Here is a 15,828-nt window from a genome sequence, read left to right as displayed (position 1 = left end):
CCCAAATATTTGGCGGATAAGAAGGATGGCAAAGTGAACAAAGGTATATGTGATATACATGTTATTGATGTGTACCTTACTAATGCTCGCAGTAGCACCTGGGTATTTGATACTGGTTCTGTTGCTAATATTTGCAACTCGAAACAGGGACTACGAATTAAGCGAAGATTGGCTAAGGACGAGGTGACGATGCGCGTGGGATATGGTTCCAAAGTCGATGTGATCGCGGTCGGCACGCTACCTCTACATCTACCATCGGGATTAGTTTTAGACCTAAATAATTGTTATTTGGTGCCAGCGTTAAGCATGAACATTATATCTGGATCTTGTTTGATGCGAGACGGTTATTCATCTAAATCAGAGAATAATGGTTATTCTATTTATATGAGTAATATCTTTTATGGTCATGCACCCTTGAAGAGTGGTCTATTTTTATTAAATCTCGATAGTAGTGATACACATATTCATAATGTTGAAGCCAAAAGATGCAGAGTTGATAATGATAGTGCAACTTATTTGTGGCACTGCCGTTTGGGTCATATTGGTGTAAAGCGCATGAAAAAACTCCATACTGATGGACTTCTGGAATCACTTGATTATGAATCACTTGGTACTTGCGAACCGTGCCTCATGGGCAAAATGACTAAAACGCCGTTCTCCCGAACTATGGAGCGAGCAACTGATTTGTTGGAAATCATACATACTGATGTATGTGGTCCAATGAATATTGAGGCTCGCGGCGGGTATCGTTATTTTCTCACCTTCACAGATGATTTAAGCAGATATGGGTATATCTACTTGATGAAACACAAGTCTGAAACATTTGAAAAGTTCAAAGAATTTCAGAGTGAAGTGGAAAATCATCGTAACAAAAAAATAAATTTTCTACGATCTGAGATCGTGGAGGAGAATATTTGAGTTACGAGTTTGGTTTACATTTGAAGCAATGCGGAATAGTTTCGCAACTCACGCCACCCGAAACACCTCAACGAAATGGTGTGTCCGAACGTCGTAATCGTACTTACCGCTATCATTTTGGGGTTATGCTTTAGAAACGGCCGCATTCACGTTAAATAGGGCACCATCAAAATCCGTTGAGACGACGCCTTATGAACTGTGGTTTGGCAAGAAACCAAAGTTGTCGTTTCTTAAAGTTTGGGGCTGCGATGCTTATGTGGAGAAACTTCAACCAGATAAGCTCGAACCCAAATCGAAGAAATGTGTCTTCATAGGATACCCAAAAGAGACTATTGGGTACACCTTCTATCACAGATCTGAGGGCAAGATTTTTGTCGCTAAATTCGGATCCTTTCTAGAGAAGAAGTTTCTCTCGAAAGAAATGAGTGGAAGAAAAGTAGAACTTGATGAGGTAACTGTACCTGCTCCCTTATTGGAAAGTAGTTCGTCACAAGAACCGGTTCCTGTGACAACTACACCAATCAGTGAAGAAGCTAATGATAATGATCATGAAACTTCAGATCAAGTTACTACCGAACCTCGTAGGTCTACCAGAGTAAGATCCGCACCAGAGTGGTACGATAATCCTATTCTGGAAGTCATGTTACTTGACCATAGCGAACCTACGAACTATGAGGAAGCGATGATGAGCCCAGATTCCACAAAATGGCTTGAAGCCATGAAATCTAAGATGGGATCCATGTATGAGAACAAAGTATGGACTTTGGTTGACTTGCCCAATGATCGGCAAGCCATCGAGAATAAATGGATCTTCAAGAAGAAGACTGACGCTGATGGTAATGTAACTGTCTACAAAACTCGACTTTGCGAAAGGTTTTCGACAAGTTCAAGGGGTTGACTACGATGAGACTTTCTCACTCGTAGCGATGCTTAAGTCTGTCCGAATCATCTTAGCAATTGCCGCATTTTATAATTATGAAATTTGGCAAATAGATATCAAAACTGCATTTCTGAATGAATTTCTGGAAGAAGAGTTGTATATGATGCAGCCGGAAGGTTTTGTCGATCCAAAAGATACTAACAAAGTGTGCAAGCTCCAGCGATCCATTTATGGACTGGTGCAAGCATCTCGGAGTTGAATAAACGCTTTGATAGTGTGATCAAAGCATATGGTTTTATACAGACTTTTGGAGAAGCCTGTATTTACAAGAAAGTGAGTGGGAGCTCTGTAGCATTTCTGATATTATATGTAGATGACATATTGTTAATTGGAAATGATATAGAATTTCTAGATAGCATAAAGGGATACTTGAATAAAAGTTTTTCAATGAAAGACCTCGGTGAAGCTGCTTACATATTGGGCATCAAGATCTATAGAGATAGATCAAGACGCTTAATTGGACTTTCACAAAGCACATACCTTGATAAAGTTTTGAAAAAGTTCAAAATGGATCAGGCAAATAAAGGGTTCTTGCCTATATTACAAGGTGTGAAGTTGAGTCAGACTCAATGCCCGACCACAGCAGAAGATAGAGAAAAAATGAAAGATGTCCCTATGCTTCAGCCATAGGCTATATTATGTATGCAATGTTGTGTACCAGACCTGATGTATGCTTAGCAATAAGTTTGGCATGGAGGTACCAAAGTAATCCAGGAGTGGATCACTGGACAGCGGTCAAGAATATCCTGAAATACCTGAAAAGGACTAAGGATATGTTTCTCGTTTATGGAGGTGACAAAGAGCTAGTCGTAAATGGTTACGTCGATGCAAGCTTTGACACTGATCCGGACGATTCTAAATCGCAAACCGGATACGTGTTTATATTGAACGGTGGAGCTGTCAGTTGGTGCAGTTCTAAACAAAGCGTCATGGCGGGATCTACATGCGAAGCGGAGTACATAGCTGCTTCGGAAGCTGCAAATGAAGGAGTCTGGATGAAGGAGTTCATTTCCGATCTAGGTGTCATACCTAGTGCATCGGGACCAATGAAGATCTTCTGTGACAATACTGGTGCAATTGCCTTGGCAAAGGAATCCAGATTTCACAAGAGGAACAAACACATCAAGAGACGCTTCAATTCCATCCGGGACCAAGTCCAGGTGGGAGACAGAGATTTCCAAAATACATACGGATCTGAATGTTGCAGACCCGTTGACTAAGCCTCTTCCACGAGCAAAACATGATCAGCACCAAGACTCCATGGGTGTTAGAATCATTACTATGTAATCTAGATTATTGACTCTAGTGCAGGTGGGAGACTGAAAGAAATATGCCCTAGAGGCAATAATAAAGTTATTATTTATTTCCTCATATCATGATAAATATTTATTATTCATGCTAAAATTGTATTAACCGGAAACATGATACATGTGTGAATATATAGACAAACTTAATGTCACTAGTATGCCTCTACTTGACTAGCTCATTAATCAAAGATGGTTATGTTTCCTAACCATAGACATGTGTTGTCATTTGATTAACGAGATCACGTCATTGGGAGAATGATGTGATTGACTTGACCCATTCCGTTAGCTTAGCACTTGATCGTTTAGTACGTTGTTATTGCTTTCTTCATGACTTATACAAGTTCCTACAACTATGAGATTATGCAACTCCCGTTTACCGGAGGAACACTTTGTGTGCTACCAAACGTCACAACGTAACTAGGTGATTATAAAGGAGCTCTACAGGTGTCTCCAAACGTACATGTTGAGTTGGCGTATTTCGAGATTAGGTTTTGTCACTCCGATTGTCGGAGAGGTATCTCTGCACCCTCTCGGTAATGCACATCACTATAAGCCTTACAAGCAATGTAGCTAATGAGTTAGTTACGGAATGATGCAATACGTAACGAGTAAAGAGACTTGCCGGTAACGAGATTGAACTAGGTATTGAGATACCGACGATCGAACCTCGGGCAAGTAACATACCGATGACAAAGGGAACAATGTATGTTGTTATGCGGTTTGACCGATAAAAATCTTCGTAGAATATGTAGGAGCCAATATGAGCATCCAGGTTCCGCTATTGGTTATTGACCGGAAAAAGTTCTAGGTCATGTCTACATAGTTCTCGAACCCGTAGGGTCCGCACGCTTAAGGTTTCGTTGACAGTTTTATTATGAGTTTATGAGTTTTGATGTACCAAAGGTTGTTCGGAGTCCCGGATGTGATCACGGACACGACGAGGAGTCTCGAAATGGTCGAGACATAAAGATCGATATATTGGACGACTATATTTGGACACCGGAAAGGTTCCGGGTGAGATTGGGACAATACAGGATCTCCGGAAGATTATCGGAACCCCCCGGGAGGTATATGGGCCTTATTGGGCCTTAGTGGAAAGGAGGAAGAAGAAGCAAAGGAGGGGGCGCCCCCCCCCCACAAGCCGAATCCGAATTGGGAGGGGGGCCGGCCCCCTCTTTCCTTCTTCCCTCCCCCCTCTTCCTTCCCTCTCCTACTCCTAATAGGAAAGGGGGGAGTCCTACTCCCAGTAGGGGTTGGACTCCCCCCTAGGGCACGCCGCCCCCTTGGCCGGCCCCCTCCTCCACTCCTTTATATACGGGGGAGGGGGGCACCCCATAGACACAACAATTGATCTCTTGATCTCTTAGCCGTGTGCAGTGCCCCCCTCCATCATAGTCGATAATATTGTAGTGGTGCTTAGACGAAGCCCTGCGACGGTAGAACATCAAGATCGTCACCACGCCGTCGTGCTGACGGAACTCATCCCTGACATTCTGCTGGATCGGAGTACGGGGATCGTCATCGAGCTGAACATGTGCTAGAACTCAGAGGTGCCGTAGTTTCGGTGCTTGATCGATCGGGCCGTGAAGACGTACGACTACATCAACCGCGTTGTTCTAACGCTTCCGTTTTCGGTCTACGAGGGTACGTGGACAACACTCTCCCCTCTCGTTGCTATGCATCACCATGATCTTGCGTGTGCGTAGGAAAATTTTTGAAATTACTACGTTCCCCAACAGGCCCGACCCCCAATGATGCGGAGCATCCCAGGGTCATCCCCATGGACACTATCCCAACTACCCAAGCTCCTACTGGACCTATGACAAGAGCTCGAGAACGTGCTATTCAATCCGAGGTGACATCTCTCCTACTTGGGCTCCCCTTACATTCGAGTGAGACATGGCTGTTGCCTAAGTCAAAAACACTATGTGTAATCAGGTACAACGCACAAGCCATGGAGCCGAGAGCTGAGGGAAAAGGAACAAGCGCCGACTCATTGTTCAGCCCGGAACTTCCGGCCAGAGCCTGGAACCTCCGGCCGCCCGGAACTTCCGGCCTCCGACGGCCCAGACGAGCCCGGGCGTGCCAACTCTCTGGTTAGCCTAGAACCTGGCCCAGAACCTCCGTCCTGTCCGGACCTTCCAGCCCCGGACGCCATGCCCAGCTCCCGCCGTACCAACTCTCTAGTTAGGCCGGACCCTCCCCGGACCTTGGCCAGGAACCTCCAGCGCCCGGAACTTCCGACCCTGCCTGCGCGCAGTGACTCGGGCCGAGGCCCATGTACCCTTTCGCCCCCTAGACTATAAATACTCTTCTTCTACCTACGTTTTAGGGTTAGCAATGTGATAGCTCATTTGAGAGATAGAGCTTTGCTCATCCACTTAGATACCTTCTCCTTCAGAGCTCGCGGCCTCTATGGAGAAGATCCCCCAAGTGGATTCAAGACCCCTCACGGGAAGACCTTCAAGACCTCCTCACGCAGAAGAACTTGCTACTTGTATCGTCCTTTCTTGCGTTTGGATCTTGTATCACTCTTTATGTTCATGGATCTAGCACATGTGTGATCGTTCCCGTTGATTTGAGTGTTTCCCCTCGTGTTCTTCATGTTCTTCGTGGGATGCCCTCCAAATCGTGAAAGATCGGCCCCTAGGGTTTCCACCCTACATCATCTTGGTATCATGAGCCAGCCAGGTTGATCACATTTTGGAGTCCCTACCCCCGTTTTCTAGCCTAATTTTGTTGTGATTTGTCCCAATTTCAAAAATCCCCACAAAAGCAACCCTTCCAAAAAATTTGTGATTTGTTGGTTTGATTAAGTCTTGTTGGATTTGATCCGTGGATTTCGCGTGTGGCACGTAAATCTAGCTTTCCACCATTCCATCCGCCGAAAATTTTTCTTTTCCCCCTCTGATTTGGGTTTTTCCTGAAGTTTTTCCGCCCAAATCAACTATCCCCAAGTTCCCTGCTCTTGGGAGAATCGCAACCCCTGAAACTTCCGGCCCCGCCCGAACCTTCCGACCACCCCGGAACTTCCGGCTCCCGAACCTTCCGTTTTCCCTGGAACGTCCGGACTAGACAGAAAGCCTGCGCATCTTCAACTGCTTCCGCTACTAAGCCAACTCCGACTACAATGCAGCGGCATTCTTCGCCAACATACTGAAGACCGTGCACTTCGACATCAACAACGATCACATTCACCTTTGACACTATCAACCGTAAGCAAGGACGATAACTTCGACGACATCTTTGTCTACTCCTTGCCATTGCATTGATAACCCCATAGCCCATTTTGCGTTACTTTCCCATCGAGACTAGCCTTTGAGTATTGCCGGCAACGTTACTTGTGCACACTAGTGATTATCGTCTCATTGCATATATCACATCATCTTGGTATACTTGTCTTGGTATCATCTCTTGTGTCACAAGGTTGTCATCGCATATACACAATTGCTATCTTCGTTCGTAAAGTTTTGCATAACCGGCCAACAAAAGAGCTCAAAAGAGAAAGAGCCAACAAGCTTTTAAGCAAAAGGAAAAGACAAGCAAAGAGCTTTTAAGCAAGAACCATAGCATCATACTACATTAAGATTGTCATACTCGATCATCTTGGATCATATCACCCGAACACCATACATATAGCAATATTTGGGATAGAAGTCGTTGCATTTTTGCATTGTGTGCACAAGCCTCATATCCGCCTATTGTGCAATCGTGCTAGTGTCTCTCTAGCGTTGTGCAACAAGAGCATTTTCCATGGATTCCACATTTTGCGCTCATTTTTGGTTGCCCAACCCCATTTATCTTTCCGTGTGTGTGTTTCCGTGTACCTCCTTTTGCTATTGGTCTACTTGTTGCATTTGCAAATTTGCGAATGTTTTCCAACATTATTGAGTCTTGCTAACAATTGCATAAATTTTGTGCCACATCCTAACCAAGCTCCATCAAAGGCTTATTTGTGTAGGTGTGAGAAATTGACGGGAACCGGTACCAATTGTGCTATTTCCTTGCTACATCATTGAGTGATCTTTGATCCATTCTCAACGTCGGTCAAGGTACATTTGGTATAGTTCTTTTTCTCCCACTCACACGTTTACTTGGAATGATGGATATGCCAAGTATTTCTACCAACCCACTCTTCATCGAGCAAGATGAGGACCCGAACAACTACGTCACCAAGAACCACCTCTTCGGCGCGCAAAGAGCTTTACATCAAGAGAATGAAGCATTACGCGAACGCATCGACCTACTCGCTACCGACTTGCGACAATCCGAGCAACGTACAAGGGACTACTGCGACACATCAATGGCGTCTCTCAAGGAGGACATACGAGCCATGATGGTCAACCGCTCTTCTACATCGTCGTCCTATTCAAGACGGAGCCGCTCGAGTCGACATTCTGACGACACCATCTCCGGCTCAAGTACACCGACATCGAACACTCTTCGACGAGCCGCGTGCCAAGAGCGTCAGGCAAACCGCAATCCTCTCCACGGCAAGAGCAACTTGACGAGCAAGAACATCGACATCATCAAAATCAAGCTACCCTTGCGCAAGCCCAAGAAAGGCAACACCAACGCCAACAAGAAGAGCAAGCACACCATCACCAAGACGAGCAAGACGCCGAAGCTCTACGTCAACAACAACAATGGCGTGAAGCACAAACACTTGAGGCGCAACGTGCCCTCCTCGACACCAATCGTGTCATCGCCGACCGTAACCGACGCGTTCGAGAAGGAGAAGAAGCACTTCGCGAGGAAGGACAAGAACAAATACATCAAGCACGCTTGCACCGACAAGTTCCACAAGTTCCTTCACAAGCTCGACAAGAACCACAAGTTCGCCAAGAGCAAGAAGACAATGGGAATCCTCCACGCCAAGAGCAACTTGAGGTTGACAACCCTCCACGTCAAGGGCGTCATCATCCTCGACCCCAACACAATGAAGAGCAACACCACGGCAAGCTCAAGTTCACCATGCCCAAATTCACCGGAAGCAATGATCCCGAAGAGTATCTTTCATGGGCATTGAAGGTTGACAAGATCTTTCGTTTGCACAACTATGAGGAAGAAAAGAAGATCGCCATGGCATCTCTTGAGTTCCAAGATTATGTCCTCATTTGATGGGAGCTAGTCCTTGAGCGACGAGCCGACGAGAAGCAAGAGGTGAACCACCCATCACAACTTGGGATCAAATGAAGGATGTCATGAGAGCGCGTTTTGTCCCAACCTACTACAACCGCGACCTCTTCAAGAAACTCCAACTCCTCAAGCAAGGAACAAAGAGCATTGAAAAGTACTACAAGAAAATGGAGATTGCCATGATATGAGCCAATTCACGGAAGATGATGAGCAAACTATGGCATGTTTCTTGAATGGACTCAACCACCCTATCAAGAAGATCGCCGACTTCCAACCTCATCGAGCTAGTGCACCAAGCTACCAAGGCGGAGCGACAAGTGCAAGATGACTACAAGTATGCCAAGTTTACTTCCAAGACCTACGGCTCCCCCTACAACCAAGTTTCAACGGTTTCGACACCTCCTACAACAAAAGCTTCAACAAGCAACAGCGACAAGTCAAGTTCCAAGAAAACTTCGACAACTTCAAGTCGTCCCCCGACTACAAGCAACTTCAAGCCGAGAGCTTCATCATCTACAACTCCACCGGATGAGACCATCAAGACAAGTTCCATCAAGTGCTTCACATGCGGCGGCCGAGGCCACAAGTCCTTCAAGTGTACCAACAAGCGCACCATGATCCTCAACAACGACGACACCTATGACTCGATGAGTGAAGAGGAAATGGAGGCCCTTGAGCAAGTGGCCATGCACCGGCGCGTGAATGAGGATGAAGCTGATCAAGTCTTTTGTGACGAAGATTCAAGCCCCGCTCTCGTTGTCTCCAAAGTCTTAACACTTCAACATCAACAAGATGACCAAAGATGCCATATCTTCCACACCAAGGCGGGCATCAATGAAAGGTCCACGAAGATCATCATTGAGGGAGGAAGTTGCCACAACTTGGCAAGTGAAGAACTATGCAACAAGCTTCAATTGGTCAAGATGAAGCATCCTCGTCCCTACAAGGTCCAATGGCTAAGCGACTCCGGCACTATCCAAGTGGAGCCAAGTGGAGCACATCGTGCAAGTTTCCTTCAAGATCGAAGCATATGAAGACACTTTGGAGTGTGACGGGGTTCCCATGTCCGTTTGCCATCTCCTACTTGGACGACCATGGCAATTCGACCGCGGGATCATCCACAACGGACGAACCAATCACTATAGCTTCAAGATGAAGGGAAAGGAGTACGTCTACGACCTATGTCACCGAGTCAAGTCATAGCCGACAAGCAAGCAACCACCCATCGTGGAGGGAATGGTGAGAGAGCGAACCACCAAAAAGAGAGTGAGTGCCACAAGCCCAAATTGAGTGCCTCCACGATGAGCGACAAGAAAAACTTAGTGCTATTTGCCACCAAAAGTGAGATGAGAGAAGTGTGTGACAACCCATCAAGTGTTATGCACTATGTCCTTTTGTGCAAGGATGAAGTGTCAAAGACTAACACCTCTCACAATCTACCTTTAGTGTTGTCTTCTCTATTACAGGAGTTCCAAGATGTATTCCTCGACGAGCTACCTCGGGGTCTACCTCCACTACAAGGTATCGAACACCGAATCGACCTCATCCCCGGAGCACGGCTTCCTAACAAGGCACCTTACCGCGTTAACCCCGAGGAAACCAAAGAGATCAAACGGCAAGTTCAACAACTCATCAGCAATGGCCATGTAAGAGAAAGCTTGAGCCCATGTGCCGTACCGGTAATCCTTGTTCCCAAGTGTAAGGGCATATTTATCCCTCAGTAGTTTTGGTGATTGATGACAATCCTTTTGCGGACTAATCGTGTGCATTGAGCATTTTAGATATATCATGTCTAAATACAAGATGATTTGGTGCCCCTCGAAGACTATTGAAGACGGCGCTTATCTACGTTTCTTTTCGGTGGATTTGAGTCGTAGGAAAGCCGTACTATTAAGAGGGGGTCCGCATTGAAAAGGTTTGGGTGGAATCACACGTACACGTCTGTTCCTTTTGCACCACCTTTCCTTTGGCTCTTTGGAGCATCCTCCGTCTCTCCATGTCTCTGTAAAATGAAGGACTCCTAATGTTGCTGAACTGAGGCAGGCGGTAGTACTGCTCTCCAGAGCGGTACTACCGCAGGCTCTTGCGATAGTACCGGGCACCAGCACGGTAGTACCGTAGGTGCTCACGGTAGTACCGCTCCTTGGGAGCGGTAGTACCGTGGCCTCAGGCCAGGCACAGCTGCTCGAGCGGTAGTAGGGGCGAATGTAATTTTTACATCCGCGCCCTACGCGGTAGTACCGCGCCTCGGGCGCGGTAGTAGGAGCGGATGTAATTTTTTACATCCACGCACTACACGGTAGTACCGCTCCGGGCTTGCGGTAGTACCGTGTCGGATTTTTGCATAGATCAAAACTCAGCGGAACTATTCACGGATGTAATTTTTTATATCCGTGCCTTTTCAGCCTAGACTATTCCTGCCTTGCGGTAGTACCGCAAGGGGGAACGGTAATACCGCGCCAGCGGTTCTACCGCTCCCTGTCTTAGCAGATCAGGACTAGTCTTGGCCCCTATCGTGCCAGCGGTAGTACCGCGGTACGACGCGGTAGTACCGCAGGCCCGTGCGGTAGTACCGCATGTGTGATGCGGTAGTACCGCGTGTCGCAGGCTGAGTTGGTGGATAACGGTTCGATTTGTCCCTTGACTATAAAAGGGGTGTCTTCTTCCCCAAGTTGACTACCTCTTCCACCCCTAAGCTCCATTGATGCTCTAAGCTCCATTTTCACCCGATCTCTCTCCCTAGCCAATCAAACTTGTTGATTCTCTAGGGATTGGTTGAGAAGGCCTCGATCTACACTTCCACCAAGAGAAATTTGATTCCCCCACTAATCCCTTGCGAATCGGATCTTGTTACTCTTGGGTGTTTGAGCACCCTAGACGGTTGAGGTCACCGCGGAGCCATAGTCAATTGTGGTGAAGCTTCGTGGTGTCGTTGGGAGCCTCCAATTAAGTTGTGGGATTGCCCCAACCTTGTTTGTAAAGGTTCGGTCGCCGCCTCCAAGGGCACCAATAGTGGAATCACGGCATCTCGAATTGTGTGAGGGCATGAGGAGAATACGGTGGCCCTAGTGGCTTCTTGGGGAGCATTGTGCCTCCACACCGCTCCAACGGAGACGTACTTCCCCTCAAAGGGAAGGAACTTCGGTAACACATCCTCGTCTCCATCGGTTCCACTCTTGGTTATCTCTTACCTTTACTTGTGCAAGCTATATTGTGTTATATCCTTTGCTTGCTTGTGTGCTTATTGTTGTTGCATCATATAGGTTGCTCACCTAGTTGCATATCTAGACAACCTACTTTGATGCAAAGTTTAATTTGGTAAAGATCGTTCTTTGTATCGTCCTTGTGTGATGCAACTCACTAGGTTGCTCACCTTGTGCTACTTGTATCGTCCTTTGTTGCGTTTGGATCTTGTATCACTCGTTATGTTCATGGATATAGCACATGTGTTGTTGCGTTTGGATCTTGTATCACTCTTTATGTTCATGGATATAGCACATGTGTGATCGTTCCCGTTGATTTGAGTGTTTCCCCTCGTGTTTCCCCTCTGTTCTTCGTGTTTTTCGTGGGATCCCCTCCAAATCGTGAAAGATCGGCCGCTAGGGTTTCCACCCTACATCACCCAATCTTCCCCGGCGGCGATGCCGACTAGAGAAGAGAAGGGAGAGGAGCACGGAGGAGCTCTGTACATATTAGGTCTAGGTTGAGTCTTGCCCTTATGGCATCTGGCGCTATGCCGAGGTGGAGCGTCCCGCTGCCGCGTTCGAGCAGTGGCTGGTGGTTAGCGGTGGCTGCAGTCCTAGCTGCACTGGTATGCCAGTTGCTGGCGAGGAGTGGGTTGCCGGCGACTCCACGAATAAGCTCGTTCGGTCCTCTGATCGAGAGGAGGTCCTTTGTTTCCTCTGCTTCCAAGGTTGCCATGGTGGTGAAGGAGGAAGAAAGGGAAGATGGAGATTCGGTTTGGGTTCAAGCTCATCACCAACGGAGACCATGGATGGCCTATGGCTCCCGCTGTTGCGGTTGATGCCGGCCATCGCCGTCAAATCCTCTAACCGAATGGCGGTCTTTCTTCTTCCTCCCGGCCAAGAGCTAGATGGGAGGCACTGCAGCTTCATCCTGGAGTTCATGGTGTGGTGCCATGGAGGGCTCGCCACACCAAGTGGTGCCGTCCCCGATGAAGACGAGTCAAGTTTCGGGCTGGAGATGCGAGGGACCCGATTGCTTTCTTCATCAATTTTCTGCGGTCCTCTTTGTAATAGTCAGGGGCCAGTTAGTGTTCTGCCTTTTCGTTCAGGGTCCTGTTGTAAAATCGTTGTGTACTACTTCTTTCTAGTCAATGCAGCTTCGGGGTCCTTCTAGACCCCTAGTTTGTTCAAAAAAAATGGAACTTTGTAGTACAGGAAATGCAAATGTTATGGATGTGGTGAACGCAAGTGGTGGATGGAACGACCATGGCTTGATAACCTAGGGGCTAAGGTCAACAAAAAGTTAGCTCTACACAGTCTACGGTTGCTAGAACAATAGCAAGGTATGACAGTAAAAAAGAGAACAGAAAAGCATATAGATTTGAGACATGTAACGAACTAATAAAAACATAGGCGTCGTTACTTGTGAATTAATATAATACTACCATGTATCATAATATAAGACGTTTTTTGGTACCGTGATTAAAAAATGTCTTATATTATGATAAGGAGGGAATAGATTTCAAAAAGAAAAAAAGGGCAGCCCGGTGCATGTAGCTCCCGCTTGCGCGACCACTTCGGGTCTATTGTATGCAGCCTTTCCCTACATTTCTGTAAGAGGCTGTTTCCAGGACTTGAACCCGTGACCTCATGGTCACAAGGCAGCAGCTTTACCACTGCACCAAGGAATCAGAGGACAGTTCAAAATAAACAATAATGTTCAGTGGGACAAGATTCCAACTTGAATAACCTGAAATTTATTTATATATTTTGTTTTCCAATATATAACCATCTTGGCACTTGGTGATATCAATATATGTTGAAGCATGCTTAGTGCCATGCTTGAGCACATATAAGATGCTCGTGCACATTGATATGCATATCGATACCAGCAAACTATCAATGCTCATGGGCTGATCACAACTATTACTCGAGTTCCATTATGCAGTATAACCTAATGAGTTAACATTACAATTATCCAAAGGCATATGATTTAGATGTTCCCAAGAACATAAGCCCAAAAGTGGCTATGGATAAAACCATACCTTGATATTGAACAATAATGTTCTCATTTTCTGGTTATACTTATGGTAGTCTGCATGAAGAGCTTCAAACGTTGATCTTTCTAAGGAGGCTACTATTGGAACAACCTCATTAGGTGCATAAGAATTTTCATTATCCTGGAAATAGAAGATCGTCACAAGGCAAATCATCTAAGTAAGGAGGCAAGAGAACAGAACAAATCAAAGAACCTAGAAGGCTTCGGAAACATATATATCTTTTCATAAGGCAATATATATACAAATATGCACTACTTCCTCAACAATGAAGTGTAGACTAAAGCATGCACGTATGTTTAGCATGCCAAAATGAATCAAAGCAAGACGTGTGGAACTAACAGTTCATATTTTAACACAGATTACTTTGTTTTATGCCTAGCGCATCAGGTGTCTCAATCTAGTTAACCCAAGTTTCTAATCCATGACCATGTAATTTGTGAACGCCACTGCTAAAAGGGACTAAAGGGCCTATGATCCAACAATAACCATTTAAAGTAGAGGCTTGACGAGTACCAACACGAAGGGTACTGAGGAGTGAGGACGTACCCGCCCCTTCGGTTTTAGTTGTATAGCTTAGCTGGACATGCTAGGTATTTATATGCAGTTACTAATATGCATAGTAAAAGAAGGAAGTCATACTGCGCAGTTATTGACCAATGAAGATATAACAGAGTATAACATGACAGACCATTTACACTGCATGCTTCAGAGGCCAAGGCCTCAAACCTTGTTCAAACATGTACAATTTGTTCATCAGAGTAATTATCATGGGGGTGTAACAGGGAGAATTGAGCAAAAAAGTACCCAAAGAAAGGAATTACGTTTGGGGACAGATGGCAAGTACAACTTACATTTCTTGAATGAGGGAGTGCCAGAATAGTGTCTACAAATTTATCAAGCCACCAATCACGATACTGGTTACCAGTAATCACTTCATGTCTGACAAGGATGGCAAAATACTTCAGATTATCATTCACGGGTGTATCTTCTCTTCTGAATTGCTCAGATATGCCTGTAGAAGCATCTCTTGGAACATCTTTAGGCTTCAGAGGTCTCTTCCGCAAGCCTCGTCTTGATAATTTATCAGTGTTGTCACCAGGTATATCTTCAGGATCACGATCTGGAAGCCTCCCAATACGGTCTATTGTTTTCATAATAAGGAGATCAATCTGATGCTGCTTGTCATCCTCATAGTCCTTATCCGTTATTTTATACATCTTCTCCTCTCTGTGGTCATACACCTGTTGGACAATGAATCCAGGGTGTTCCTTTTTACTTGGCACCTGCTTGTGCTCAGGAATGAAATGGACCACACACATGTGCATAACTGACTCTGCTGGCACTTCATCAATATGAAAACTATAAAATAACTCCCTTGGGTCACCACCCTCTTTCTCGGCTTCTTCTGGTCTATAAAACCACTGAGCACTTACGGATAAGCTCCCATCAACTTCAATTATACCCTGTCGCAAGACAATAATATACTTTGCTATTGAGAAATAAATACTATAGCAAGTAGGCCAAGATAATGGAATTAAGTGAAATAAATAAGGAACATTAGAACAGAAACACATTCATGCAGCTCAAAATAGATGGGAACTTTAGCTCAGCATGTACACAAAATAGACAATGGCTCCAGCCATAGAACGTAAGATAGGCTTCACAAGAAGCTGCTTGATAAAAATCATGGCATACACTGTTGAACTATGGGAACAACTTTACAAGTAAATAGTGCAGCCAGCCAGCGAGCCAACATGATGTCTAGAAGGCTAGAGGCCAAGAACCAAGGGCCTAGAGCAAAACTGAGCCTAGAAGGATGGAATCAAGGTTAACCTATCACTCTATCAGCAAGGAACGATTGCTCAACTATAATTAAGAAAAATAGTTCAGCAATCTATGCAAAACTGAACAATTTTATCACACACAATTTTCTGTATTTCGTTATGCGGAAAACATCGTACATAATTTGTGTGTGTAAACTAAGCTGTGACCAGAAATATTTTATAAGACACATGCCAAAGTACTAATATCCTCAAGGGTCACAACTCACAAGTCGTAACATTGGGTCCGTAATCACATACCTTGATGATGCCGACATAGGGCTTGTCGTTCTCCAGATCAGGCGAGAACATCGCCGAATCCTCCTGCACAAGCCACCACAATCACCCACCGGAAAGCATAAAAGTTGAGTGCCTCCAAAACCCTAAAACCCCTAAAGCTCAAAGGACGAGAAAAGTAGCACGGTGGCAGCTTACGAGCTTGTAGATGTTGCCCTCGTA

At 45.6% G+C, this 15,828-nt stretch overlaps 1 protein-coding gene across 1 annotated transcript in view; it reads right to left on the bottom strand.

Moving 5' to 3' along the window:
- LOC119276113 overlaps positions 1-15,822 on the bottom strand; it is a 36,070-nt gene extending 20,248 nt beyond the window's left edge. Inside the window, exons 1-4 of the mRNA XM_037557101.1 lie at positions 15,805-15,822; positions 15,631-15,693; positions 14,401-15,012; positions 13,535-13,669 (exon numbers count right to left, since the gene is read on the bottom strand). Coding sequence (XP_037412998.1) covers positions 13,535-13,669; positions 14,401-15,012; positions 15,631-15,681 — 798 coding nt within the window. The 5' untranslated portion in view covers positions 15,682-15,693; positions 15,805-15,822. The remainder of the gene's footprint in view (positions 1-13,534; positions 13,670-14,400; positions 15,013-15,630; positions 15,694-15,804) is intronic.
- Between the last annotated feature and the right edge of the window lie 6 nt (positions 15,823-15,828).

Source organism: Triticum dicoccoides, chromosome 3B, assembly GCF_002162155.2.
Source record: "Triticum dicoccoides isolate Atlit2015 ecotype Zavitan chromosome 3B, WEW_v2.0, whole genome shotgun sequence".
Lineage (NCBI taxonomy): Eukaryota > Viridiplantae > Streptophyta > Magnoliopsida > Poales > Poaceae > Triticum > Triticum dicoccoides.
Note: the sequence above shows the minus strand (reverse complement) of the source record. Positions and strands in the feature narration are given on the sequence as shown.